Source organism: Rhinatrema bivittatum, chromosome 6 (genome assembly GCF_901001135.1).
Source record: "Rhinatrema bivittatum chromosome 6, aRhiBiv1.1, whole genome shotgun sequence".
Lineage (NCBI taxonomy): Eukaryota > Metazoa > Chordata > Amphibia > Gymnophiona > Rhinatrematidae > Rhinatrema > Rhinatrema bivittatum.
In genome coordinates, this window is record NC_042620.1 from 285,089,695 (window position 1) to 285,116,501 (window position 26,807).

Consider the following 26,807-nt stretch of genomic DNA (forward strand, 5'->3'; position numbering starts at 1 on the left):
ATCCTGCAACCGAGTTCTAAGCATCATCGTCTTGTCTGTGTTCCAGGTTCCAGTACCATCACTTGTCCTCAACCTCTGTCCATCCCTTTGCATCTGCCATACCCAGTGACAGGTCCGATAGGGCTATCGAGTGGCCGGAGGGCTAACCCAGAGACCAGCATTGCGTTGTTGGGTCTCTCTCGATGCGCTCAGGTTCGGCAGAGGCCAGGGCTCTTGGTCTTTAGCCTGTCCCCCTGTGCTTGGACATGCTTGCCTGCCTCGGTGCTTCCTCGGAGCTCCTCTGCAGTTGTGGCATGGTTCAAGGGCACACTAAACTCCCCAGAATTGGGACCGCTTCCCAGCACTCCCTTAACAGTTTTATTGTGGCCCCAACAAAGTTCAGCAAACACCCTGAACTAGGGTTACAGAACATGTCGCCTAGCAACATGGGGCTTTAGGGTGGTGGAAATGTGTTTCATAAAAGAAATTTGATGTTTTGCGACTGTATTGTGTTCAAGAAAAGTGTAGAGAAAATGTTGTGTTCTGAAGGGTGGCCTGGGGACAATGGGAGGTCTACCATCAGTGTAGCAAGCACTGGGTTAGTGAGCTCGACCTCATTTCCAGCAAGTGGGCCAGAATAAGTGTTTGGGACCACAGATCATGCAAGGGTGGTCCAGTACTGGGGCCACCTGATAATGTACTTGGCAGGTTGCATGGCGACCATAGCAGCGGAGTGTGAAAAATGTCATATGTGCCGGCAACCCCAGGCCATGTACACCAGTTCCTATTTATGCAGTGCCAACCTTTTTGTTGATAATGGGGCCAGTCCAGAAACATCAGTTGCATAGTGTGTGGGTCCTTCACCAATCAGTGCATTTGAACAGGTCACCTTTAGCAGCCAGGCTGGTCAGATATCCCCAATGGGATCAGTGGAGGATGGTTGTGAAAGCGCCAGTAAGGTGAGGGAGAAAGCTAGTGGCTGGGGTCCAAGTTCCAGGTAACAAGCCACAGCTCAGCCCTATAGTTGCTAGTGACACCAGGCTCGATCCCGTGAAGGGACAGGTGTTTGCATTTAATGAAAGCCTGGATGTAATTGTGGAGGCTGTGATGGAGGGAGCCACTCTACACCCGCGGAGAACATAGCTATGTCGAGGTGCAAACTCAGGCCTGAGGAGACGGCAATACCAGCAGTGGAGTGCAAGGAAGAGCTCAACTAACAAAATCATTGGAGGCCACTTGCCCTTTGGAAGCACAGAAGAGTATATCGCTGGAGATGATGCCACTAAAGGAAAGCTCGTAAGGCTGAGGCCAGGATTGGTCGGAACCTGTGATGCTGTCAAGGTTTTTCTGATCAGGGTACATCACCCCAGGAGTTGTACAGGACTGCAAGGCTGAATGCTGGACAGGACTGGGGCTAGTCTTCCACCTAGCCAGCCCCCTCCACCGCAGGTTGAGCACTTGGGTTCTGGGGGCCAATAGGTCTCTGCAGCTGGACAAGGTAAGGCTTGGTACAGGAGCTAGGCAAGGCAGGCTAGGTACAAGAGCTGGACTAGGCAAAGCTTGGTACAGGGTAAAGCTTGGTACAAGAGCTGGACACAGCAGGACTGGAAGGCAAGGCTGAATGAAGCTAGGCTGGAAGGCAGGGCTGGCTGAGGCTGGACTGGAAGACAAGACTGTCTGAGTTTGGACTGGAAGGCAAGGCTGACCAAAGCTGGTCTGGATAGCAAAGCTGGAGCAGGGTTGGCCTGAATACTGGAGTTGGACACAAAACAAGGACTGGGGTTGCGACAGACAAAAGTTAGTGAGAACGGCCAAGGAGAGATACAAGCCAGGCAGGATACTGGGCAGGACACTAAGTACACACTGGGACGGAGCTGTGGACATGATAATGGAATAGACAGGGAGCTGTGGACTGGATACTGGATCAGACAGGGAACTGAGGACAGGATACTGGAGGCTGGACTGAGCAGGCCACAACAAGACCAGACAAGGACTGGACTGGACAGGACAGACTAGGGCAGGACCGCACAAGGACAAGGCAAGACAAAACAAAACAAGGAACACAGAAGCCTGAAGGCAATAAGGCTGGAGTCCCGTAGGCCATTAGGCTATTGGCCTAAAGTCCCCTAGGTATAGAGAGAGGCCTGGATAGGCCACAAGGCAGGATATAAGTATAGAACAGGCCCAGAGGCCACAAAGAAATATAAAGCCTAGACAGGCCACAAAGCAAAAAGTAAGAAGGCCCGGAGGCCACAAGACAAGGCAAGGCCTAGGGTAGGCCATAAAGAAAGGCACAAGGAGCAAGAAGGCCTGAAGGCCACAAGGCAAAAAGTAAGAAGGCCCGGAGGCCACAAGGCAAGGCCTAGGGTAGGCCTTGAAGCAAGGCACAAGGAGCAAGAAGGCCTGAAGACCACAAGACAAGGCAAGGTCTGAGTATGCCACAGAGAAAGAAGCAGGAAGCAAGAAGGTCCAGAAACCACAAAGCAAGGTACAAGGAAACAGCACTCAGGTCAGAGCCAAGAGTTACTCCATGAAGAGGCAAAGGTGTATGGGCAAGGCTGGGTTACATAGGACTGGAGTTTGGGTGTGGTGCATGCATTGAGGAGGAGCTTGGCAAGGCTGGATATTAAGCTTGCTGAAGCCCCCTGGTGGAGAGGAGGCTGCACAGGCTGAGTCAGAAGGCCAGTGAGGCGATGGCTTGGATAGCTCTGAATGGAGCTCACTGGAGGCGTCTTCTAGTGAGGACGTGTCATAGCTGGCAGACTCAGGGCATGGTGAGGCTGTGAAACAGGCAAAACGGTGACAGATGCATGGTTGTAAGCCCCCAGCAAGCTGAAGAATATCATACAGTGGTGACCTCAAAGGTAAATCTATTGAAATATTGAAGCTAGAAATTAGTCAAATCATTAATAAAATTAAACCTGCTACTCACCTACATGACCCAATACCAGCCAGTTCCTTAAAACAAGTACATCACTCCAACAATGATATCCTTAATTAATCATTCACTATTAGAAGGAATTATGCCACAAGGATTAAAACAAGCGGTGATAAAACTGATCCTAAAATATGTCTAGTAGAATTGATGACTGGGATAACTATCGTCCAATAACCAACTTGCTGTTTCTAGCAAAGGTTCTTGAGAAAGCAGTGTTATCCCAACTTGTAAACCACCTGGAACATCAAAATATCTTATATCCAAATCAATTTGGATTTAGGAAACACCATTCAACTGAGACATTACTCCTCTCATTAACGGACTCGGTTTTACAAAGGCTTGATACACATGAATCTTACTGTATTGCGCTAATTGACCTAACAGTCGCATTTGACACTGTGGACTATTATCTGTTATGCCATCAGATGAGAAACATTGGGATCAACAATACGGTACTCAAATGGTTCTCTTCATTTCTAACAGAACATTCCAAGTCAAACTGGGCAACCATATATCTGACACTTTCCAGTGCGATACAGGTGTCCCTCAAGGCTCAGCCCTCTCAATAACACTATTCAATATTTACATTTCCCATTGTGTAAATTACTGACAAATCTAGGAATACATTTCTTCTTGTATGCAGACGACATACAGTTCTACACACCATTCTCCAGATCGTTTCAAAATACAGCCTTGATACTATCTACGTACATGAAAGCAATACAACAAGAACTATTGCAACTTAACTAACACTAAACCCTAAAAAGACCGAAATAATTTGGCTGAGTAGAAACTCATCAATAATTAAACCAACAGCCCTAGCTGGACCCAGGTAATTATCAAATTAATCCTTCAAAACATATGGTTAAAATGCTTATAGTCGTTCTACAATTCTTCCCCTTTCATATCCAAGTTATTTTTCCATGTTTTTTGTAACTTTCTCACATCCAAAATATTGTTATAATATTTGTTAAGTTTCATACTATATTTGTTCTTGTATTGGGAAATGTTCTTTACTTTGTTACTCTCTGCCTTTACTCACATTGTTAATTGTAAACCGGGTTGATGTGATTCCTATCATGAAACTCGGTATAATAAAAATAACAAATAAATAAAATAAATAAATAAATAAATAAATATATGGGTTTTAGGTGTACAGCTAGATGAGAATCTGACAATGAAAATGCACATCAGGAAATTGATTAAGACAGGTTACACAAAGCTGCATATACTACATCAGCTGAAAATTGTTAACTTTTCAGGACTTCCGTACAGTACTGCAAACTCTAATCTTCTCAAACGTTGACTACTGTATCTCCTTACTTCTAGGTCTTCCAGCAAATCACTTAAAACCACTGCAACTATTACAGAATGCTGCAGCAAGTCTACTATTAGGATCTAGGAAATATGATCACATTACACTCTCATTAATGGCACTGCATTGATTACTAGTACAATCCAGAATCTACTATAAAGTCCTAATGATAATATTCAGCATCATTCATTCCAACAACACCAGCTTGTTAGGAGTGACACTACAACCTTACAATCCTCAGAGAACACTAAGATCTCAAAATAAAGGTCTATTGACTATTCCCATAATATGGAGCATACATCTGACGCAAATAAAAGATTGAGTATTTTCCATAGCGGGTCCAAAGCTCTAGAATTCTCTGCCCGAGGTGTTGGATATTTTATCAGATAGAAATAAATTAAAAAGTAAATTAAAAACATGGCTTTTAAAAAACGCATATAATTTAATTTAAAAACATCAGATTAGACAGAACCACAAAAAAATAGGACAAAAACATACTTGTATCATGAAGAATAAATCAAATGAGAGTGTGCAAGATTCTCAAAACAACTCACAGACTAAGATGAGAAAACTACCATTTTGTTGTAAATATCAGTATTCTTTGCCATATGTACTAGTTTAATACCATATGTACTAGAAATTTTTACTAGATGGATATTAATACCTACCCATGAATACCAACTCTGTAACCATTCTTTGTCGTTTGTTTGCTGAATCTATAACTATGAATGTCACTTTGTAAACCGTTGTGATCTAATTGTGGAACGATGGTATATAAAATTTCTAAATAAATAGATAAATTAAAATAAATAAATAAAATAGTTCGGAGCCTGAAGACCTACAAGGAGCTCTGCCAGATGGCGACAGAGACATCCACTTCCAAAATCCAGTTTGGGTGTTTCCGCCATTGAGTGACTTTTGCATTCCCACCAGTGGAGGGGGCTCCATCAGCAGCAGCCAATGACGTTTCCAGGGTCCCTGAATCATTAATAGAATATTTACTATTGGATCAGGGTGTATCTATAGCAGTGCAGGACCAATTTAGGGTGGCCCCCAGCCATTTGGAGCAGGAGAACAATTTATGCAGGGCCTCTCAACATGAGTGTATTGTGTTGAGAAAAGTACAAGGCATGTTTGAACTGCATTACCCATACATACCGGGTAGCTTGACAGCCAACAGTTCACGGTCTCCTATGATGTAGTTCCTCTCTGCAATAGAAAACTTCTTGGAAAAGTAGGCATATGTTACCAAGGATCCGTGGCAATTGTGTTGCAAGAGGTCAGCCCCCACCCCGAGAGTGGAGGTATCTACCTCTAAGACAGTGTTTCCTAATCTTTTCAAGCCCAAGGCACACCTACAGTTACAAAATTATTGTGTGGCAAACCAACCTGCATGGAGTAGGCAGTGGGGATATGGACGGACTCATATTGGCAAAAGAAGACCTATGGAAGCACGGAAAGCCCCACCAGTCTCTCTTCCAAGTTTTATAACTAAGGAAAAAGGAAGCAAAAATGCATATGAATTCATCACAATGGACCAGATCCCTCTACATACAAGTGCAGGATAAGGGCAAAATTATTGTGGTGCAGGCAGCTGCCAAGCAGTTAAGTTAGTTACCTTGGCTGCCACATGTGGCTGCTAGAGCTCCTTCACTGCTGTGACTCCCCACGCTCAGGATAAATCATATCCAGTACTCAGTGCAAGCTTTCCCCATCTCATTCAGCTTGGGAATTGGATAGAGGGTAGAAGGACTCAAAGGAGGAGGCTCAGGATGGGGAAGATGAGGATGTGCTTTGTGCAAATTGTGCTCTGCACAAAGCAGGGACCAGCTCTCCATGCCCTGATACTGCCCATTAATTACCGCACTCTGGGCTCATGCTGTAGCTAGGAAGAGGCATGCAAGATTACACATGTTCTCACAAAGAAGCTTCTATATATTTAAATGTCACCTTGTTGCTGAAAGGTACTAAGAGCACAGCCCAGGTGCTGGACTGGATCAGAGCATCAGGCAGGGTGATTTTTCTTTGGCACACCTAATCAGGTCTAAAGGCACACTGATTGGGGAAACACTGCTCTAAGATGAACAGCCTTGTGGGATCCAGGTGTCGTAGGCAGGGATTTGGTGTAAATTCCTGCTTCAGCTGATGGAAAGCTTGGATAGCCGCTTCATTCCAGTTGCGGGTATCAGTGCCCTTTTTGGTAAGGGCAGTGAGAAATACTGCCAGCAATGAGTAATCATGCACAAACTGGCAGTAATAGTTGGCAAATCCTAGAAATTGTTGTAGGGCGTTGAGTCCTATCAGCTAAGACCAGTCTAGGATGGCCTTTAATTTGCTGGAGTGCATGCGAAGCCCTGTTTGGGAAATGATACAGCCCAGAAAGGGGAATTCCTCTTGTTCAAAGGAGTATTCTCCAGTTTGGCGTACAGCTGATGCTCTCATAGTCATCGTAGGACCTGTTTCACATGCTGTCGATGCTGACCCCAGGTCTTGGAAAACACAAGGATTGTTGCGGTCTCTGCCGCTTCCCCTTCTCTAGCTCTGAACAGTGCCTACCTCCGCTGCTGGAAACGCCGTGTTCCGCGTGGCTGGGACTCTGGCAGCTCTACCAGTTCCACGTGGCGGCCGCCATTGCTTGCCCGTCTCCCCGCTGCCTCGCGCACGCGCGAGGACGCCCACTTTGTGCGCACAGCTCCCGGAAGTCTGGCCCCGCCTGTGCTGATGACGCCACGCCCTAAGCCTGATATAACCGGCGCCCCGGACTCCTTCTCCTTGCCTTGCAACGAGGTTCACCCTGCTGCATCACAGTTTCCCTCAGACGCAAGCCAAGGTAGCCTTTATCTTCTCCCTGCTGGACGGCAAGGCCCTCGACTGGGCTTCACCTTTGTGGGAACGTTCAGAACCTTTGCTACAGAGCCTACAAGACTTCCTCCTTAACTTCCGCCTGGCCTTTGATGACCCAGCACGCCGATCCACCGCGGCCTCGGAGCTCCTACACCTTCGGCAAGGGACACGCCCGGTGGCTGAGTATATTATAGACTTCCGAACCCTGGCCATGGAGCTCGCTTGGCAAGACGATTGCCTTAAAGGGATTTTCCTCGAGGGTCTGGCAGGCCGAATCAAGGATGAACTGGCAGGTCGGGAGCTTCCTGAGGACTTAAATGACCTAATGGACATTGCTGGTAGGGTGGATCACCGTCTCCAACAGCGGGATAGAGAGACTCGCTCGAGTCGCCGAGCCCCACCACAGCTGTCTACCTCCGCTAGAACACCGGCTCCCAAGGTTCTTCCCCCCATGCAACTGGGCAGGTCTCCACTTACCACGGAAGAAAGAAAGAGACGTCGCTCCCTAGGCCTCTGCCTCTATTGTGGAGGCAAGGGGCACTTTCTTGCTTCTTGCCTAGAGCGTCCGGGAAACGCTCATGCCTAGGTTACACTGAGGAGCTACACCTAGGCGCTACTGGATCAGCTCCTCTCTGCACGCTACCAGTAACTCTGAAATACCCCGGTGGGGAACTCCAGATTCGTGCCTTCATTGACTCTGGCGCTGAGGGGAACTTTATTGTGGCCGATCTGGTGACTCAGCTTGCCCTGCCGACACTACAGAAGGTCCCTCCTCTGCGGATCTCCTCGATCCGAGGTACTCTGCTTCCGGGGTCATTACCTGCTCCACAGCCCCAGTGACTCTGCAAACAGGTCTGTTCCACTCGGAGGAGATCTCCCTGCTCGTCCTGGAGCGAGCGGTGCACCCGTTGGTTTTGGGACTTCCTTGGTTACGTCAGCATTCTCCCGTGATACAATGGGATGACTTCCAACTGGTTCGTTGGGGTCCTGCCTGTTTTGAACGCTGTCTACACCTCCCACGTCCGCCCAGACCTCTGCACCTCTGCTCTTCGCACCTCCTCCCTGAGCCATACCAAAGCTTTCCAGGATGTTTTCTCCAAGGAGATGGCGGAGATCCTTCCCCAGCACCGGCCGTTTGATTGTCCTATCGACCTCCTGCCGGGCACCACGCCCCCTCGCGGCCGAGTGTATCCTCTGTCGCTACCTGAAACGAAGACCATGTCCCAGTATATTACAGAGAACCTAGCCAAGGGGTTCATCCGTCCGTCTCGCTCACCGGCTGGTGCCGGATTCTTCTTTGTGGCCAAGAAGGATGGCTCCCTCCGGCCGTGTATCGATTACCGCGGCCTGAACGCCATCACTAAACGGGATCGGTACCCCCTCCCGCTTATCCCGGAGCTTCTGGATCACCTCCAGGGTGCCCGCATCTTCACGAAGTTGGATCTCAGAGGGGCCTATAACCTCGTCCGCATACGCCCAGGGGACGAATGGAAGACGGCGTTCAACACCAGGGATGGGCATTACGAGTATCTGGTAATGCCCTTTGGACTCTGCAATGCCCCCGCCGTCTTCCAGCACCTCATGAATGAGGTTCTGCGTGACATGCTCCACTCACATGTCATAGTCTACCTGGACGACGTGCTCATCTTTTCCAAGGACGTGGACTCCCATCGCCGCCACGTCACACAGGTTCTTCAGGCCCTCCGAGACAACCGCTTGTATGCCAAGCTGGAGAAGTGTACATTCGAGGCTGAGTCTTTGCCCTTCTTGGGATACATCATCTCCTCTACCGGCTTCCGCATGGACCCAGAAAAAGTAGCGGCCATCACCAAGTGGCCTCAGCCCACGGGCCTCAAGGCCCTCCAGCGATTTCTGGGCTTCGCTAATTTTTATAGACACTTTATCCCGCGAAACTCGCACCGAGTTGCTCCGCTCACGGCCCTGACCCGCAAGGGAGCTAACGCCAAAAACTGGCCTGACGCTGCGGTGGCAGCCTTCTCCGATCTCAAAAAGGCGTTTCTTTCAGACGTTTGCCTCCAGCATACGGATCCCTCCAGACCGTTCATTGTGGAAGTCAACGCCTCCAGTATAGCGGTTGGGGCGGTTCTCAGCCAACACTCCGACTCTGGCCAACTCCTCCCCTGCTCTTACTTCTCCAGGAAGTTTTCTCCAGCCGAGAGCAATTACTCCATCGGGGACAAGGAGCTCTTGGCGATTAAGCTCGCCTTCGAAGAGTGGAGACAATGGCTCGAGGGCTCCCTGCATACTACCACCGTATACACAGACCACAAGAACCTGGAGTTCCTGTCACAGGCTCAACGACTGAACCCCCGTCAAGCCCGCTGGGCCTTGTTTTTCAGTCGTTTTGACTGTTCTGCAATGTCGGCCGGCGGCCAAGAACCTCCGAGCGGATGCTCTCTCCTGCACTTCATGCGTCGAGGAGGATCAAGAACCTCCTCAATTTATCCTGGACCCGACTAAGGTCTGCCTGTCTGCTTTGACAGTCCTCTCCCAGGATTGGACTGTACTTCCTCACCGGGATCGCCTAACAGCCTTACGCTGAACTCATAACTCCCTCATCGGAGGGCACGCAGGACACGAAAGGACTTTAGAACTTATCAATCGCTTCTATTGGTGGCCCAACATCCGGCGGGATGTTTTTTCCTATGTGAGTTCCTGCCCCACCTGCGCACGTCAGAAACCCAGTCCTGGATCCCCTTGTGGCCTTCTACAGCCACTACCGGTCCCCACCGAACCCTGGACCCACATAGCTACGGACTTCGTGGTGGACTTACCCTCGTCTTGCGGGCATACTGTCATCTGGGTCACCGTTGACCGCTTCTCAAAGATGGTGCATCTAGTGCCTTTGCCTAAACTTCCTTCAGCGCCCGAACTGGCCCGTCTCTTTGCTCAGCATGTCTTCAGGCTACATGGTCTTCCCCAAGACATAGTCTCCGACAGGGGACCCCAGTTTGTAGCTCGCTATTGGAGAGCCCTCTGCAAATGCTTTAAAGTAAAGCTCAGCTTCTCCACAGCCTTTCACCCACAGAGCAACGGGCAGACCGAGAGAATGAATCGGACCCTGAAGGCTTACATTCGGGCCTTCATTAACGAAAGACAGGACAATTGGTCAGAACTACTGCCGTGGGCCGAGTTCGCCTACAACAATCAAGTTCACGCCGCTACTGGCAAATCCCCATTTCAACTAGTCTACGGGAAACCACTAAGACCTCCGCTCCCGCTGGATGTCCCCAGCGCCTCGCCGGCCGTTCAGGTAACAGCCCAGCAACTACGGACAGTGTGGCACAAGACTCAGAACCAACTACGCCGCTCAGCCGTGTCCGCCAAGCAAGCGGCCGACCGCCACCGACGACCAGCTCCCACCTACCAGCCGGGGGACCGAGTCTGGCTCAGCACCAGGAACATCCATCTCCGACTCCCATCACGGAGATTTGCACCCAAGTTCTGTGGGCCATTTCGGGTTGCTGAGTGGGTGGGCCTGGTCTCGTATCGGCTGAGACTGCCTTCTACTCTCCGAATCCACAATGTCTTTCATGTGTCCCTGCTTAAGCCTGTGGTCCTCTCTCGTTATCACCGTACGCCTCCGGATCCTACTGCAACAGCCATCGACGATGACCCCACTTACCAAGTGCGTGAGGTCCTTGACGTCCGATTCCACAACCGTAGATGGGAATACCTACTGGCGTGGGAGGGCTGCGGTGATGAAGATAACACCTGGGAACTCAGCCGCAATATCCTTGACAAGAACTTATTGCAACAGTTCCATCAGGACCATCCAGGAAAACCAGGGCCTCTCAAGAGGGGTCGTAAAGGGGGGGGTACTGTTGCGGTCTCTGCCGCTTCCCCTTCTCTAGCTCTGAACAGTGCCTACCTCCGCTGCTGGAAACACCTTGTTCCGCATGGCTGGAACTCCGGCAGCTCTGCCAGTTCCACATGGCGGCCGCCATTGCTTGCCCGTCTCCCCGCTGCCTTGCGCGCGCGAGGACGCCCACTTTGTGCGCACAGCTCCCGGACGTCTGGCCCCGCCTGTGCTGATGACGCCACGCCCTAAGCCTGATATAACCGGCGTCCGGACTCCTTCTCCTTGCCTTGCAACGAGGTTCACTACTGCCTAGTAGTTCTGAGTTGCGCTTCGTCTGTTCCTCGTTCCTGACTTGATCTTTGGACTGCCTTTGACTTCGCTTCAGCCTGCCGCCTGCCTCTGACCTTGGTCCGTTCCCGACTTCGCTTCAGCCTGCCGCCTGCCTCAGACCTTGGTCCGTTCCCGACTTTGCTACAGCCTGCTTCAGTCCACAGCCTGCTACAGACTCCATTCCAGTCTACAGCCTGCTTCAGTCCACAGCCTGCTACAGACTCCGTTCCAGTCTACCGCCTGCTTCAGTCCACAGTCTGCTACAGATTCCAATTCAGTCTTCAGCCTGCTCCAGGCCCAGCCTTCTACAGACCCTGCCTCACTGTCCGGTTAGTTACAGGTTCCACTGCCGCCCGCTGCCCTGTCATCAGCTGGCCCTCGGCCTGTACAGCTGGTCCACGGACTATCTTACACTCTTGGACTTTCCATACTACACTCCCAGCCTAGGCCTTACCTGCCACTGGACTTTGAGCATATACCCCAAGTCCCAAGGTTCCAGGACCCTACGGGCTCCTCCTGGGGGGCTCCTGGTTCCCGGGTGAACACCGCCAGCCTGTGGCTCCGCCTCCCGGCCTACCCTGTCATCCTAGGTGGGCCGGCCCAAGGGTCCACTACCTCGCCTGCAGTACCCAACTGCAACAAGGATATCATCCAAATATAGCATAATGTGAGAGTGAAGGAGTTCCTGGAATATCTCATTCACCATGGCTTAAAAGACCGGAGGGGCATTACAAACTCTGAAGAGCATAACCCTAATAACCATTCTTGGTGTTGAAGGCAGTTTTCCCTCATCGCCCTCGAAGATCCAGCTTGGTGAAGATTTTGAACCCTCGGAGTCAGTCGATTAGCTCGGTGATGAGTGGTAATGGGTAACAATCTTTCTTCATAATGGCATTAAGTCTGTGGTAATCAATTACAGGGGCGACGTGACCCATTTTTTTTCCCCACAAAAAAGAATCTAGCCCTGGCAGGAGAAAATGATAGTCTAATAAACCCTCTTTCAAGATTTTCCTGAATACATTGCGACATGGCCCCTGTCTCAGGGACTGACAGTAGGTAAACCCTTCCTCAAGGAGGTATCTTCCCCAGAATAATGTCGATAGGGCAGTTGTAGGTCTAGTGCGGGAAAAGGGTCTCAGCTCATTTTTTATTGAAGATGTCTGCAAAATCATAGAATGAAGACGGCAATCCAAGTAACTTAGGGAAAACATGGCAGAGACCAAGAGGGGCTGACAAGATTCAGGGTATACACTGCTTGTGACAGGTGGCACTCCATCTTGTAAGCTGCAGGGATCCCCAGTCAATATGGGGGCGGTGTTGAATTAATCAAGGTAAGCCCAGGATTACCTCGTTGACTACCTTGGATAAGACATAAAAGCGGATCTGCTTCTAATACAGCAGACCAGTTCATATCTGTAATGGGACAGTGATTCTGATGACCCTCTCCAGTAATGGTTCCCCTGATACTGACGATACGTGAGGGCAGTCTTCAGTAGTTCAGTGGGAATGCCATGTTGGCGTATTAACGCCTCATCGATGAAATTACCAGCTGCAGCGGTGTCCAAAATGGCTTGGAGGTATATGTTTGCATTCCTGACTGCAAGGCAGACTGGAAATTGAATCTGGGGAGAGGCTCGGGGTTGATCTAGAGTAGCCTCTCCTACCAACCCTAGGTCTAGCTTGACTGAACAATTAGCTACAAAGTGCCCAGGAACCGCATAGTACAAGCAAAGGTTGAGGTGCTTTCGACGTTGATGTTCTTCAGGTGAAATTCATATGTGATCTACTTGCATAGGTTGTTCAGGTAGGTTTTGATTTCCAGAACTCTGGCAAGAGTTACCGGGCACTGGAAGTGAGGTGCCAGCCCAATGGACCGTTGGGACTGACCCCTCTTTTGCTTGCTCCTGGAAGTGTAGGTCGAACCAGATGGCCAACATAATAAGCGCTTTCAAAGTGGAGGTGGGTCCTGTCCAGTCAAGTCATCCTTGATGGGGGTCGGATAACCCTTGCTGGGAGATAGCAGTTATGCTGTTATCCCTCCATTGAAGTTCTGAAGCCAGTGTCCTAAAGTGCAAAGTGTAGGCCCTGACCATTCTGGATCCCTGGTAGATCTGGAGGAGCTCTGAAGCCACAGAGGAAGGCCGTCCTGTAAGCAGTCAAGATCTTCCAGAAGTGGCTCCTCTCGCTTCCACAGAGGAGAGGCCCAGGCCAAGGAAGAACCTCTCAGTAGAGACAAAATAAATGTTACCTTGGCCCTATCGGTGGGGAAGAGTGCTGTTTGAAGTATAAAATGTATATGGCATTGATTGATGAAGCCCCTGCATTCTTATGGATCCCCATGATAGTGAGGTGGTGGAGGCAGCTAAGGAACGGATGTTGTAGGAGAAGTTCATGCCGGTGTTTCTGCTGGTGGAACTGGAGGAGTCATCCAGGCCACCAGTCTTTCTAGAACCCCAGTCACTTGATCCAAGACTCCCTGCTTCTGTTGGATCTGGTGGGCCATACCTTGAAGAGCGTATAGCACAGATAAGTTCACTGGGTCCATTGCCTCAGCAAACTGTAAGGAAAGTGGACTCTTGGGCTGTGCTGTGGTTGGTGCGGCTGGTCTAGCAAGCCCATATGGCCCAAACCAACAGCTGGTGGACGTACTGTACCTCAGTTGGGACTAGTTGAAGTTTCACCTATACCAACTGTCTCCCCAGCAGATTGAGCCCTTGGGTTCTAAAAGCCAGCAGATCTTAGGAGGGTCCCTGGTGTAATAGCAAGAGAGAGAGAGTCCAGGTCCAGGCAACAGTCAGGGCAGGCAGCAAACAGTGAGATCCAGTAAACAGGCCAGAGGTTGGGGCAGGCAGCAGACAGGTATAGGTCTGGAGCAATCAGGAGGGTCAGAGAACAAGCAAGGTCAAATCAGGATATCAAGTCAAAGGAGACAGGACAAGACAAGGGCGAGAAGAGGGACAAACCACAACAGAGAGGACCAGGACCGGGCAGGGAGACAGACCAGAACACAGAACCACAGCAGGAAACAGGGACACAGGAACACAAACGAATAGGAACATGGGCTAACAAGACAGGGAGAATCAACACACACTGAGGAGCAGATCACTCAGGAGACATGTTACTGAGGCAAAGAGTGCAAAAAGGAGTGGGTTTAAATACCCACAGGTGATGAAATCTTCCATGTGTGCACACTCGCTCCTTCTCGCCAAAGTGCAATAAATGCATGTACTTGCGCGCATACGGCCTAGGGCAGACATTGGTGGCCAGTGGCAGCGTTCCGTCGTGAAGACAGATATCCACACAGATAATGGCAGCAGCTCGCGGGGCCTGTCTGCGAGCCATGAGTTGAAACAAAAATATTCACACAGTAATGCACTCCTGACAATGCAAATAATACTGCGAACATTTTTATATTTCATACATTGAAAAATACCACGTGTCCACTATCACAAATATCACAAACCTCATTTCCATAATACATTCCATGAAAAATTGGGCAGTATATTTTGCACTCTGATTCACAAATCTTGCCCAAAGACTCACTGCAATAACACACCTTAGTACATTGGCCTGTCAGTTAATTAACAAACAGAGGATCCCATATAAAGAATTATTTTTTTTTCTCTGTATATGTCTCACAGGGAGTTCTCATTTTTCTTGGCTTTTCCACGTTATTATTTTATTCTGATCATTTGCTAACTCTTGATTTCCTCCATTTCAGGTAAGCCCTCCTCCATCATGGCACTGATGGTATTTTAATCTTTTGCACACAGACCTATTCATGCCCATCCCTGACAATAGTCACAGCCCACAGTTTCCTGTGGTAGCTCAAGGGTGGGCTCTGTGGCAAGGGTTTGAAAATTCTGTGGCATTTAAGAGACATATTTGCATTAATTTGCATAGATGTATATATTAAATAATGTTGCTTGGTAATTTTTTAAAAATAAAGTTGTTTTCTGACATTTCTTGAGTGTCTGGCTAATTTATTTGATTTTTTTTCGGGGGGGGGGGGCAAGGGATCTTAGTAATCAGTGCTGAAAAGAGAGGAGGTGGATAGAGAATGGGGATAGGGGAGGGGATCTAGGCAATGGGGAGGGCAAGAATATCTTGGAGTGGGAGATGGAGAAGGGATCTCAGGAAGGAGGGGGGAAAGAGAATGGCGATGTAGGTGGGATCTTGGGGAGGATTATCGAGGCAGAAAGGGTAGGGGGATGTAAGGTGAGGAGGGAGCAGAGAAAGGAAGAATCACAAGGAGAGGAAAAGGGAATTAGGGAGGAAGAGGAAAGAGGAATATGAGGTAAGGAGAAAGAAGGGGATCTTAGACCAAGAACGGGAAGATCCAGGATCAGGAAAGAGAGGGAGGAAGAATCCACTTTTACACATCTTCTCCTGATGTAGATAGATCCTTTCTTTCTTTCACTCAGACTCTGCACATCCCGAAAGCTCTTATGATCCCCTCCCTGACAGCCCACAATCCTTTCTGATCCCCTCACTCTCCATACTCAATCCAGTATCCTCATTCACCCCACACTTACGCCAACCTTCTCATTCACACTCTCCCCACACATCTTCCAATCCCTTTATTCTCCCCACCGTGCCATTTCCCTCACTTGCTTTATCCCCCACATTCCCTGCCATATTCTCTCATTCTGCCTGCACCTCCTCTAATACGCTCATTCACCCCATACCTCTTCCAATATCCTCCGTCCAATTCCCTCACATACTTTCTTCCCGCATCCCCTGCCAAAAACTCATTCACTCTCTCCCTGCGTTGCCTAAAATCCCCTCACTCACTCCTCCACCCTCTTCTGTACTCACTCCTCATTCACTCATCGCCTCTCCCCCTGTACCTCAACATATCTCCTCCCTCACTCTTCTTCTCTCCCCACCCACCCTGTCACCCCCATTGATCCTCTCACACACCCTCTCATCCTGGATTGGGGATAAGAGGAGAAAATCAGATTCTTGGCACCAAGGGCTGCATCCTCTTCCTCTGCTGCCGTGCTGTGCAGTTCAAAACACTAGCCCCAGACACAGGAGAAGGAGGAAGCAGCCCAAGGTGGCAAACTGCCACTGACCTCCTGGCCAGGATGGGAGGGTGAGGTGATTGGCGTGGGTACTCATAGGGTGGAGGTGGCGAGGGAGATACACTACTGTTGCCACTGTCAACACTATTGCTGATTCTGCTTTGGTTTCATCCCGGCCCCTGGTCTCCTGTGGCGATTCCATGGGGACTAGACAATTCCGTAGCCCGGGCTGGATTTTGTGGCCCTTACCATAACCACCGAATCACGGGAGGCCAGGTTCCTTAGTAATAGTTTTAGCAAGGAATCTTTTATAATAGCACAGTATTTCTTAGTTTTAGAGACATTTTCTTTTTAGCAGGCACCTATGATCAACCATTTCCAAAACCTCAAGATTTCTTTGTCAATAATTGCAACAAAAACAATTAGTGTCACCAATGCTCTCTCTTTGTGCCTGACATTCATTTCTATCACTCTGTCACCGCCAGCTCAGTACTGTTGTTGATTTTATGATACTGTTTGTTAATTTTATTTTATTCATGTTTTATTCTAATTTATGCATGTCTTTAAATTGTAAATTGCTTAGTGCTTAGGCAGTAAGCAATTCATAAATCTGGAATAAAACTTAAAGATAAAAGTACTGTATGATACTGTCACCTGTAGTGCATCATGAGAGTCTGAGGCTCTTAGAAACTGAGATGGCCATTGTTTGGTATCCAGTTCATTGCTCCTAAAATTGTAATTTTGTTCTAAACCAAAGGCTATGGATTTCTTGTTATACTACTTTGTAGTTTTTGTGTTCTTTCCTGCAAAATAAATGATTCCCTGATACAGGATGGCTATTACTACCTTACTTGTGATATGGACCCTTACCTTCAGCATATCTAGGTTTATCTGGTGACCTTTTACATCCACCTCTTTGATGAGCAGCTGGAGAGTGGAGCTCTGTTCAGATAGTTGGATGATGTTGGTTCGAATTCTGTTAAGAAGTTCTGTCTTTCTTTCTTCCAGTCCCACAAGCATCATCCGCTTCTCCTCATTCAAGAGCCTGTGTAGCTCTTCAAATTTAGACAGGATGTTCTTCTTCTCAACTTCCACTTTAACCTTAAACAGTCATATAAAAGTATGTTGGCAGCAAAGAAGAGAGAAGAGAATTAATCTTCCATTATATACCAGTAAACTGTGATATCAACCACAGATATACTGTATCAGGGAGAAGGGAATTGTCCTTATATTGTACACAGTTAAACAGTATTAATAATCACTTATGTACGAAATGGAAAAAAGAGTGACAGTGATGAATTACAGGCAACTCATTGACCTAGAACCTTTTATTGCTTGTCTGGAACCTTTTTCACTGTAGTAAATTGCTTCCTTTTTCACATTGCACTTGGAGCGGAGGTGGAAACTGCTGCTGATCCCCCAACCTGGTACCTTTTTTGATTTTGTAAGAAAATTACTGTTAACGCTTGGTGGTGCATGGGCCACCCCTGAAACCGCTGCTCTTACCTGCGGGCCCAGGCCAGCCTTGCTGCCCCTAAAATGCTGTATAAACGCCACCAGTTCACATGCAGCAGGACGCAGCCGGTCTCAGCACATTGTGCCTCCCCTTAGGTGGCATGCACGCGCCAGCGTCATTTCTTTTAAAGGCCCTTAATGACATCCTCAGCGCTCCCCAAATGCAACTTGTCTCAGCAACAGGTCCAGCTGCTGCCTAGTAGTGCGTGTTGTTTCCCAGCCGTTCCTGCCTTTGCTCAAGCCTGTCTTCCAGACTTCTCTCCTGTCTGTGCCATCCTTCGTTGCTCGCTTGTTCCAGTGTTTGCCTGCCAGCCTCAACTTATCTGACCCTTGTCCTCTCCTTTGGATGGATACCTGGTTTGACCTCTGCCTAAAATGTGGATACTCCTGACCGCTGCTTGCCTACGACTCTAGCTGTCATCGGACCTCTCTTCTATCATCAGCAGAGACTCCACCTACATCCTGCCGGCCCTGGCACCCAAAGACTGAACCTGAGGTGAAGGTCCTGACCAGTCTCTGCTTCGCCTAGGTCCACCTGCCAGCAGTGAGAACCTGTAGGGCTCCCCCCTGCAGATAGAGTCAATCTTGCCTCGGCCCAGGGGTCCACAAACACAACAATTACCAATGCACACTTACGTCCAATGAAATGGCTCACTACTATTCTTTTAAACTATGCTGGACACCCTGATTTATTACAAACATTTTTCTAACCACAATACTCATTTCATTAGACTTCAGAGACATCTCACTCATCTCCACTGACTTCAATGGTGTTACCCTTCTAAACACATTTATCTCCAGGCATTTCAGCAGTATCACTGACCAAATCACATCACTTATCTCAATCAACTGAAGTAATATTACCCTCCTAACTAAATCATTCCCCTTCTTCGACTTCAGTACCATAATCTTCCTGATCATAACTTTCATCACTAAAGCCCTCAATATCATCATCCTCCTAACCACATTATTTATTTATAATAATTTATATACCACCTTCCAAATGACTGATCATAATTTATCGCCATTGACTATAAAAGTATCATCCTCTTAACTATCACTCCACAGAGTTCAGTGGTAATAATACCCCAGTTATATCAATCAATCTTTCCTGGTATCACCCTCCTTAGCACATTGTTCATTGTCACTGGTGAACTCCATTTATCAAGCAAGTTGCTCTTAGCTGTGCCCTTCTCCTCCACCGCCAACTATGCTTTCTACCTTGCACGCCACATGCCTGGAATAGATTTTCTAAGTCGGTGTGTCATACCCTATCTCTGGCTGTATTCAAATCTATTTTTAAAAAACTCACCTTTCTGAAGCTGCTTTTAAATCCTGACTACATCTCTACACAAATACATGACCCATAGACTCATTTGTTATGTATGTTTGTGTTGACTATATTGTAAATTCCATAAAGCATTAGTAGCACCTTATAGATTATAAATAATAGTAGTAGTGGTGGTAGAAGATATCAATGGCATTACCATTCTAACTTCTTTCTCCTCCACAGAGTTCAAATACAACATCCTCTTAACCACATAATTTAATTCCATAGTCTTCTGTAATAACAGCCTCACCATCAATTTACATGCCAGCATAAACTGCAATGGCATCATCCTTCTGATCATGCCACTTACCTCCTTAGACTTCATTGGCATTATTCCCAAAGCATATTATTTAGATTCCCTTCTTAAACTTAAGTATATCACTCACCTCTATTGAGTTCAATGGCAGTCCTAATTCACTGAAAAAACACTGCTACCAACTGTTCTAAAACACTAATAATGACACCAAACTAGAGCAGTATTCAAAAAATAGCTCACCGAATCTCAATCAACCATAGTTAACTCTTTATTAATAATTACAGGTATTCATAGTTTACCAGTTACCTATAATATAAAAATAATTATAAAGCTACAAAACTTCCCAACCCTATCATTCCCTGTATTTACTCAACACATAAGACACCGAGCAAGACCATTACAAATTCCTCATTTATCAAAACAACACAAAACCATGAACATAAAACATACAAGACAAAAAACAAAAAACAATATTTAAAAATTATACATCTTTAAAGCTGAGTGATGTCTTTAAAAGGGAATATGATGAATGTCTTAATTGATAATCCACTTAAACAGAGATCAATAGTAAAGACTTTCCATAAGGGAAATTGTTTGGTGTCTTCTGTGTTGAGTAATTACAGGGAAAGATAGAGTTGTAAAGTTTTGAAACTTTATATATATTTTTATATTATAAGCAAATGGTAAACTATGAATACCATCCTGTTGAATGATGTCTTATGTGTTGAATAAATATAGGGAAAGATAGGGATGGGAAGTTTTGTAACTTTATAATGATTTTTATATTATAGGTAGATGGTAAACTATGAATACCTGTAATTATTAATAAAGAGTTGACTAAGATTGATTGAGATTCGGTGAGCTATTTTTTGAATACTGTTCTAGTTTGGTGTCCTTATCACGATCCTAATTACATCGTTCACCTCTACACAATACCCTGTCATCCATCTTCATGGATTTCAGTACAATGCCCCTGCTCTGAAAGTTAAAAAAAAATCTCATTCATTTGCAGCTTAGCAGTTTGAGAGGTATGGCATCCTCTGCTGCTATGAAAATCTCCTTCAACCACTGGCAGCATTGTACAGTAATTTATTGTGCAGTCCCTAAGCCATTGCCACATTGCTTATAGCCTCAGCTGGCTCAAGTTAGAAGTGTATTCAAAGTTGCTCCTAAATCAAGGTCTTCTTTGTGGCATTGGAATGCACTGACAATTGAATAGCCCAGCTCAGCCAGGTGAGCGACTCCCGACTGTATACAATGTACAGATTCTTTATCATCTCTGGTTTCTCTTCAAATTGATCAAATCTTTTGCTTTTTACAATACACAGCTTCCAAACCAATGATGCCCTGTATGATAAGTCAATACCTGCCTTAAGCTCTGTAGGTTTTCTCTCCTCTTCGTTTATCAAATTTAGGACATTCTCCAGCTTCTTCTTCAGGGGAACAATATGCCCATGGAGTTTTTCCTGAAGAAAAAGAAACACGCACATTTCTGTACTTATTTGATTTATAACATTTCTTTTTAAATTTAAGCAATTATAGTAAGGCACTTTCTGGAGTTGTCTGATTGAATAGCAGTCTTTGTCAGGCACAGGGAGACTGAAGGATGAGTCACTTTGTAAGTGGAATAAGGCACTTTATTGCTGTTATACTAGGATACCATTACACCTGCAGGATATAAATAAACCCCAGGCAGAACATGGAAGAAATTCTAAAGCTGCTAATTATTCTATTTTATTATTATTGATTTCTGGCACAGCAGATTCCTCCTCTCCGTTAGACCTCCAGCTCAGTCAGAACTAGCCTTTTTGTTGCATTTCAGCACCAGAAGCCTTAAAGGTGAATTTTAAAAGCCCGGCACACACATTAATTAGGGGATACGCGAATAAGTCGGGCTCGTGCCTGCTGACCATATTTTACAAAGCACCTAAAATACTTGCGTAATTGCCATGGCATGCACAACTCATAATATTTCAAAAAGGAGTGGGGTGTGGGCATGGTCTGGGCGAGGCGTGGGCATGGTGGAACTGGCCAAGAGAAGCACATATAAACCCTTAGGCACCCTGGCGCACACCAAGATCCCCTGCCATGTAACTTTACTTCTGTTGTGGATGGTGTGTAAGTTATAAAAGAAAACAGACTGAGCAATTTCATAGGGATTTAAAGGGTCTACGGTAACTAGGGGGAGTACAGGCTAATCATACCAGGGGGAGGGGGGGTCTGAAGGACCTAGCTATTAACTGGGCCAACCGGTGGATGAACTGGTAAACTGGCAATGGCATTAGTGCGTGCCCTTTTTTAAATCCCCCCTATTTACGCAGACGACATGGGATTTGCGCACCCATTTACAATTTGGTGCATGCGTGCAAGCAGCCAGGCTATTTTATAACATGCACGCATATACACAGGCCTGTTATAAAATGGCCGTGTCCCTGGGCACAGGCTGACATACGTGCCCCGATGTGCGCCACTTGCCTGCTTGAAAGTTGCCTTATTCAAATAGCTGGGATTCACCCCCTTCCCCCCCAAACTTATATCCCCTCCCACTTACTTTCAAGCCCAACCATAACAATGACGGTCCTTGGCTGGGAACCGCGAACTGCAGCTCTCTCCAGAACAAACAATCATGGGCCCTGAATCTAGCGAGTAGGTCTCAACTAAATAGCAAAGAATGAGGCTCCCACCGCAGCATCTCCAGCCCCTGTGAGCCTGGAGAGCACACACATTTATTTTTAGGTGATCTCTTACAAAGTAGAGCAAGAGCATTTTATGGGGAGATGGCACCTGTCTCTCTGATATTATATCGGAAGCAAAACAACGGGAGGTAGGATGCTGTAATCTTCGCTGAATGGTGAAGAACCTGCCCCGCTCCCGGACACAATTCGCAGTTGCCGCTTTCTCAGCCAAATGTGGCATACATTTCCCAACTACTGATCTTAAAAAAATTCCTCATTTCCCGACAGATGTCTTCGTTTTGCCTTAAACAAGGCTTCATCAGGGGAAATGACTGGATGGTATGTTGGATCATTTGGTGTTAAGATATTTATTCTGTAATCTGGTTGGCATCAAAACGGCTCTTTTTTTTTCATATAAATAACGGACCAGCACTAGCGAAAACCTTAACATACGCAGTGCATTTGGAGTGTATCGTTGTGGTAAGAACAGGATACAAAGCTTTCTCTAGTGCTGTTCCATTATTTATATGAAAAGAGAGCCATTTTGGAGCAAACCAGACTACACAATAAATATCTTAACAGCATAATGATCCAGTCATTTCTCCTGACAAAGCCTTGTTTAAGGCGAAATGAAGATGTCTTTGTCTGGAATGAGGAATTTTTTTTAAATCAATAGTTAGGAAATGTATGCCGCATTTGGCTGAGAAAGTGGCAATTGCGAATTGTGTGAAGGAGCGGCAGGTTCTTCACCATTCAGCAAAGACTATAATAAATAAAGACGTATAAGAACATAAGAAAATGCCATTCTGGGTCAGACCAAGGGTCCATCAAGCCCAGCATCCTGTTTCCAACAGTGGCCAATCCAGGCCATAAGAACCTGGCAAGTACCCAAAAACTAAGTCTATCTCATGCTACTGATGCTATTAATTATACATCAACCAACCTCTTCCCTTCAATAATAATTCTCCAACATACACCAATACAAGGGAACACTTGTGCTATGGTGTTGCTTATGTACGGTGGCTCTATTGAAGGACAACCAATTGGTGGGTGTCCTTTTCTTTCGCCCCGTCTATTATTCTTTATTATCCAAGCTTTGTGAAACCATTTTTCTTTCAATTTTTCTGTTTCTTAAACTATTTTCTTAAAAAACCCCTTATCTCCCCGTTTTCTGAGGCGACCCGCTGCTTATATGTAAATACTTATCAAGGCATCCGTCTCAACTTCTTCTCACGGGTTCGCGTCTGCTTGCCCGACATGGGCCATGTTTCGGCACGTTCGTGCCTGCTTCAGGGGCTACGGGAGGGGTAGTGCTGTGTCCTAACCAGGTACACAGTGGCTGTTATGTCTCCAACTATGAAGATAACACAATTAATTCTCATCTCTATTCCATTCCAACAAACGTCCTTTTCTACATACCATTTGCACGTAATAAAACACTTACTTTTGTGATGACCATGCTTCTGCTCGTGGACGACGCCTACCTTCTGTGTCTGAGGCGCGCATGCCTACTCTGCACTTTTTATACTTACCGCGGGTACCCACCCATTCGCTTCACCAGACCGAGACTAACTGAGGTGTTTTCAATTAGAGTAATCAGTGACCCTTAGGAACGCCTCTGAGGACCTGATGGGAGACTGAACAGAGAGAGAGAGCGGACGTGGGAGTGTTCAGTCTCCCATCAGGTCCTCAGAGGCGTTCCTAAGGGTGTTCAGTCTCCCATCAGGTCCTCAGAGGCGTTCCTAAGGGTCACTGATTACTCTAATTGAAAACACCTCAGTTAGTCTCGGTCTGGTGAAGCGAATGGGTGGGTACCCGCGGTAAGTATAAAAAGCGCAGAGTAGGCATGCGCGCCTCAGACACAGAAGGTAGGCGTCGTCCACGAGCAGAAGCATGGTCATCACAAAAGTAAGTGTTTTATTACGTGCAAATGGTATGTAGAAAAGGACGTTTGTTGGAATGGAATAGAGATGAGAATTAATTGTGTTATCTTCATAGTTGGAGACATAACAGCCACTGTGTACCCGGTTAGGACACAGCACTACCCCTTCCGTAGCCCCTGAAGCAGGCACGAATGTGCCGAAACATGGCCCATGTCGGGCAAGCAGACGCGAACCCGTGAGAAGAAGTTGAGACGGATGCCTTGATAAGAATTTACATATAAGCAGCGGGTCGCCTCAGAAAACGGGGAGATAAGGGGTTTTTTAAGAAAATAGTTTAAGAAACAGAAAAATTGAAAGAAAAATGGTTTCACAAAACTTGGATAATAAAGAATAATAGACGGGGCGAAAGAAAAGGACACCCACCATTTGGTTGTCCTTCAATAGAGCCACCGTACATAAGCAACACCATAGCACAAGTGTTCCCTTGTATTGGTGTATGTTGGAGACTGATGCTATTAATAGCAGTGGCTATTTTCTAAGTCAACTTAATTAATATCAGGTAATGGACTTCTCCTCCAAGAATTTATCCAATCCTTTTTTAAACCCAGCTACACTAACTGCATTAACCACATCCTCTGGCAACAAATTCCAGAGTTTAATTGTGCGTTGAGTGAAGAAGAACTTTCTCCAAGTTTTAAATGTGCTACATGTTAATTTCATGGAATGCCCCCTAGTCCTTCTATTATCCGAAAGAGTAAATAACCGATTCACATTTACCCGTTCTAGGCCTCTCATGATTTTAAACACCTCTATCATATCCCCCCTCAGCCGTCTCTTCCCCAAGCTGAACAGTCCTAAACTCTTCTCATAGTGGAACAGTTCCATCCCATTTATCATTTTGGTCACCCTTCTCTGTACCTTCTCCATCGTAACTATATCTTTTTTGAGATACGGCAACCAGAATTTTACACAGTATTCAAGGTGCGGTCTCACCATGGAGCAATACAGAGGCATTATGACATTTTCCGTTTTATTAACCATTCTCTTCCTTATAATTCCTAACATTCTGTTTGCTTTTTTGACTGCCGCAGCACACTGAACCGACAATTTCAATGTATTGTCGGTTCTATGACGCCTAGATCTCTTTCCTGGGTGGTAGCTCCTAATATGGAACCTAACATTGTGATCCATAGCATGGGTTATTTTTCCCTATATGCATCAGCTTGCACTTATTCACATTAAATTTAATTTGCAATTTGGATGCCCAGTTTTCCAGTCTCACAAGGTCTTCCTGCAATTTATCACAATCTGCTTGTGATTTAACTATTCTGAATAATTTTGTATCATCTGCAAATTTGATTACTTCATTCATCGTATTCCTTTCCAGATCATTTATAAATATATTAAAAAGCACGGGTCCCAGTACAGATCCCTGAGGCACTCAACTGCCCACTCCCTTCCACTGAGAAAATTGTCCATTTAATCCTACTCTCTGTTTCCTGTCTTTTAGCCAGTTTGTAATCCACAAAAGGACATCACCACGTATCTCATGACTTTTTACTTTTCTAAGAAGCCTCTCATGAGGAACTTTGTCAAATGCCTTCTGAAAATCCAAGTACACTGATTCTACCAGTTCACATTTATCTACATGTTTATTAACCCCTTCAAAAAAGTGAAGCAGATTTGTGAGGCAGGACTTGCCTTGGGTAAAGCCATGCTGACTTTGTTCCATTAAACCATGGCTTTCTATATGTTCTGTGATTTTGATATTTAGAACACTTTCCACTATTTTTCCTGGCACTGAAGTCAGACTAACTGGTCTGTAGTTTCCCGGATCGCCCCTGGAGCCCTTTTTAAATATTGGGATTACATTAGCCACCCTCCAGTCTTCAGGTACAATGGATGATTTTATTGATAGGTTACAAATTTTTACTAATAGATCTTAAATTTCATTTTTTAGTTCCTTCAGAACTCTAAGGTGTATACCATCCGGTCCACGTGATTTACAACTCTTCAGTTTGTCAATCAGGCTACCACATCTTTCATTCAAGACGTGAAGCACTTTTTTGGTGGCAGTTGGTTTTAATGTTTCAGTGAAGATTGCAGTACATTGTATCTTTGTAGTAAAGTTCAGAGAAGTACTACAACTATTTTTTATAGACCTTTTGAGAATGAAATTTTAATCATATATATTTGTACATTCAGAGTTTGTTATGAAATGAATGCATGAGATAGTTGTATGAATGACGAGACTGACTGGTGACAGTCTTATGTTTTTCATGCCTTTTTATCGTATTTATATTTTGATTATGTATCTCATTTATATTCAATAATATTTAAGTGTATTGTATTACTCATTTTGTTAAGCTTAATGAAAGATGTATTGTTAATTTGTTTTGATTAAAAACACTTTGAAGTATTTTGTAATATAATTATTCTCTCTATATTTATATTACATCTAAATTGAAGACATTGCTGTAAAGAACATGCCATCATTTCACAATAATTAGTAACAGTATTGTTGGAAACTGTCACAGAGTACAAGCAGTCTATGGCTGGCTGGAGGACAGATTACAGTCTGGACTCCAGTTTTACTCTTCCACAACTTTATTCTTCACACACAAAACAGAATTTAAGACTGTTTATCTTAAAGTATAACAGCAAAAGAGCTTCAGTAGGTCACTTATGTTGAAGGAGCTGCCTTCTCCTTCTCCCCAGGGCCTATCTATGCTTTATATCTGCTCAGAGGAGAACTCTGTACCCAGAATGCCCTGCATTAAGGTGGACTGAGCCCAGAGTGCTGGGACAGGTCTATTAAGGTGTTCTGAGGGTTTCTATAGAGCACTCTATCACAGAAACCATCACAGCTTTCAGGGAGCTTCTTACTCATTG

General features: G+C 46.0%; 1 protein-coding gene across 4 annotated transcripts in view; it reads right to left on the reverse strand.

Moving 5' to 3' along the window:
* Window positions 1–26,807, reverse strand: part of LOC115094353 (E3 ubiquitin-protein ligase TRIM39-like) — a 90,063-nt gene that overhangs the window by 59,608 nt on the left and 3,648 nt on the right. For all 4 annotated transcript variants that reach the window (XM_029607321.1, XM_029607320.1, XM_029607324.1 and 1 more), the window contains exons 3-4: window positions 20,728–20,823; window positions 17,127–17,357 (exon numbers count right to left, since the gene is read on the reverse strand). In XM_029607321.1, the coding sequence (XP_029463181.1) occupies window positions 17,127–17,357; window positions 20,728–20,823 (327 nt within the window). The remainder of the gene's footprint in view (window positions 1–17,126; window positions 17,358–20,727; window positions 20,824–26,807) is intronic.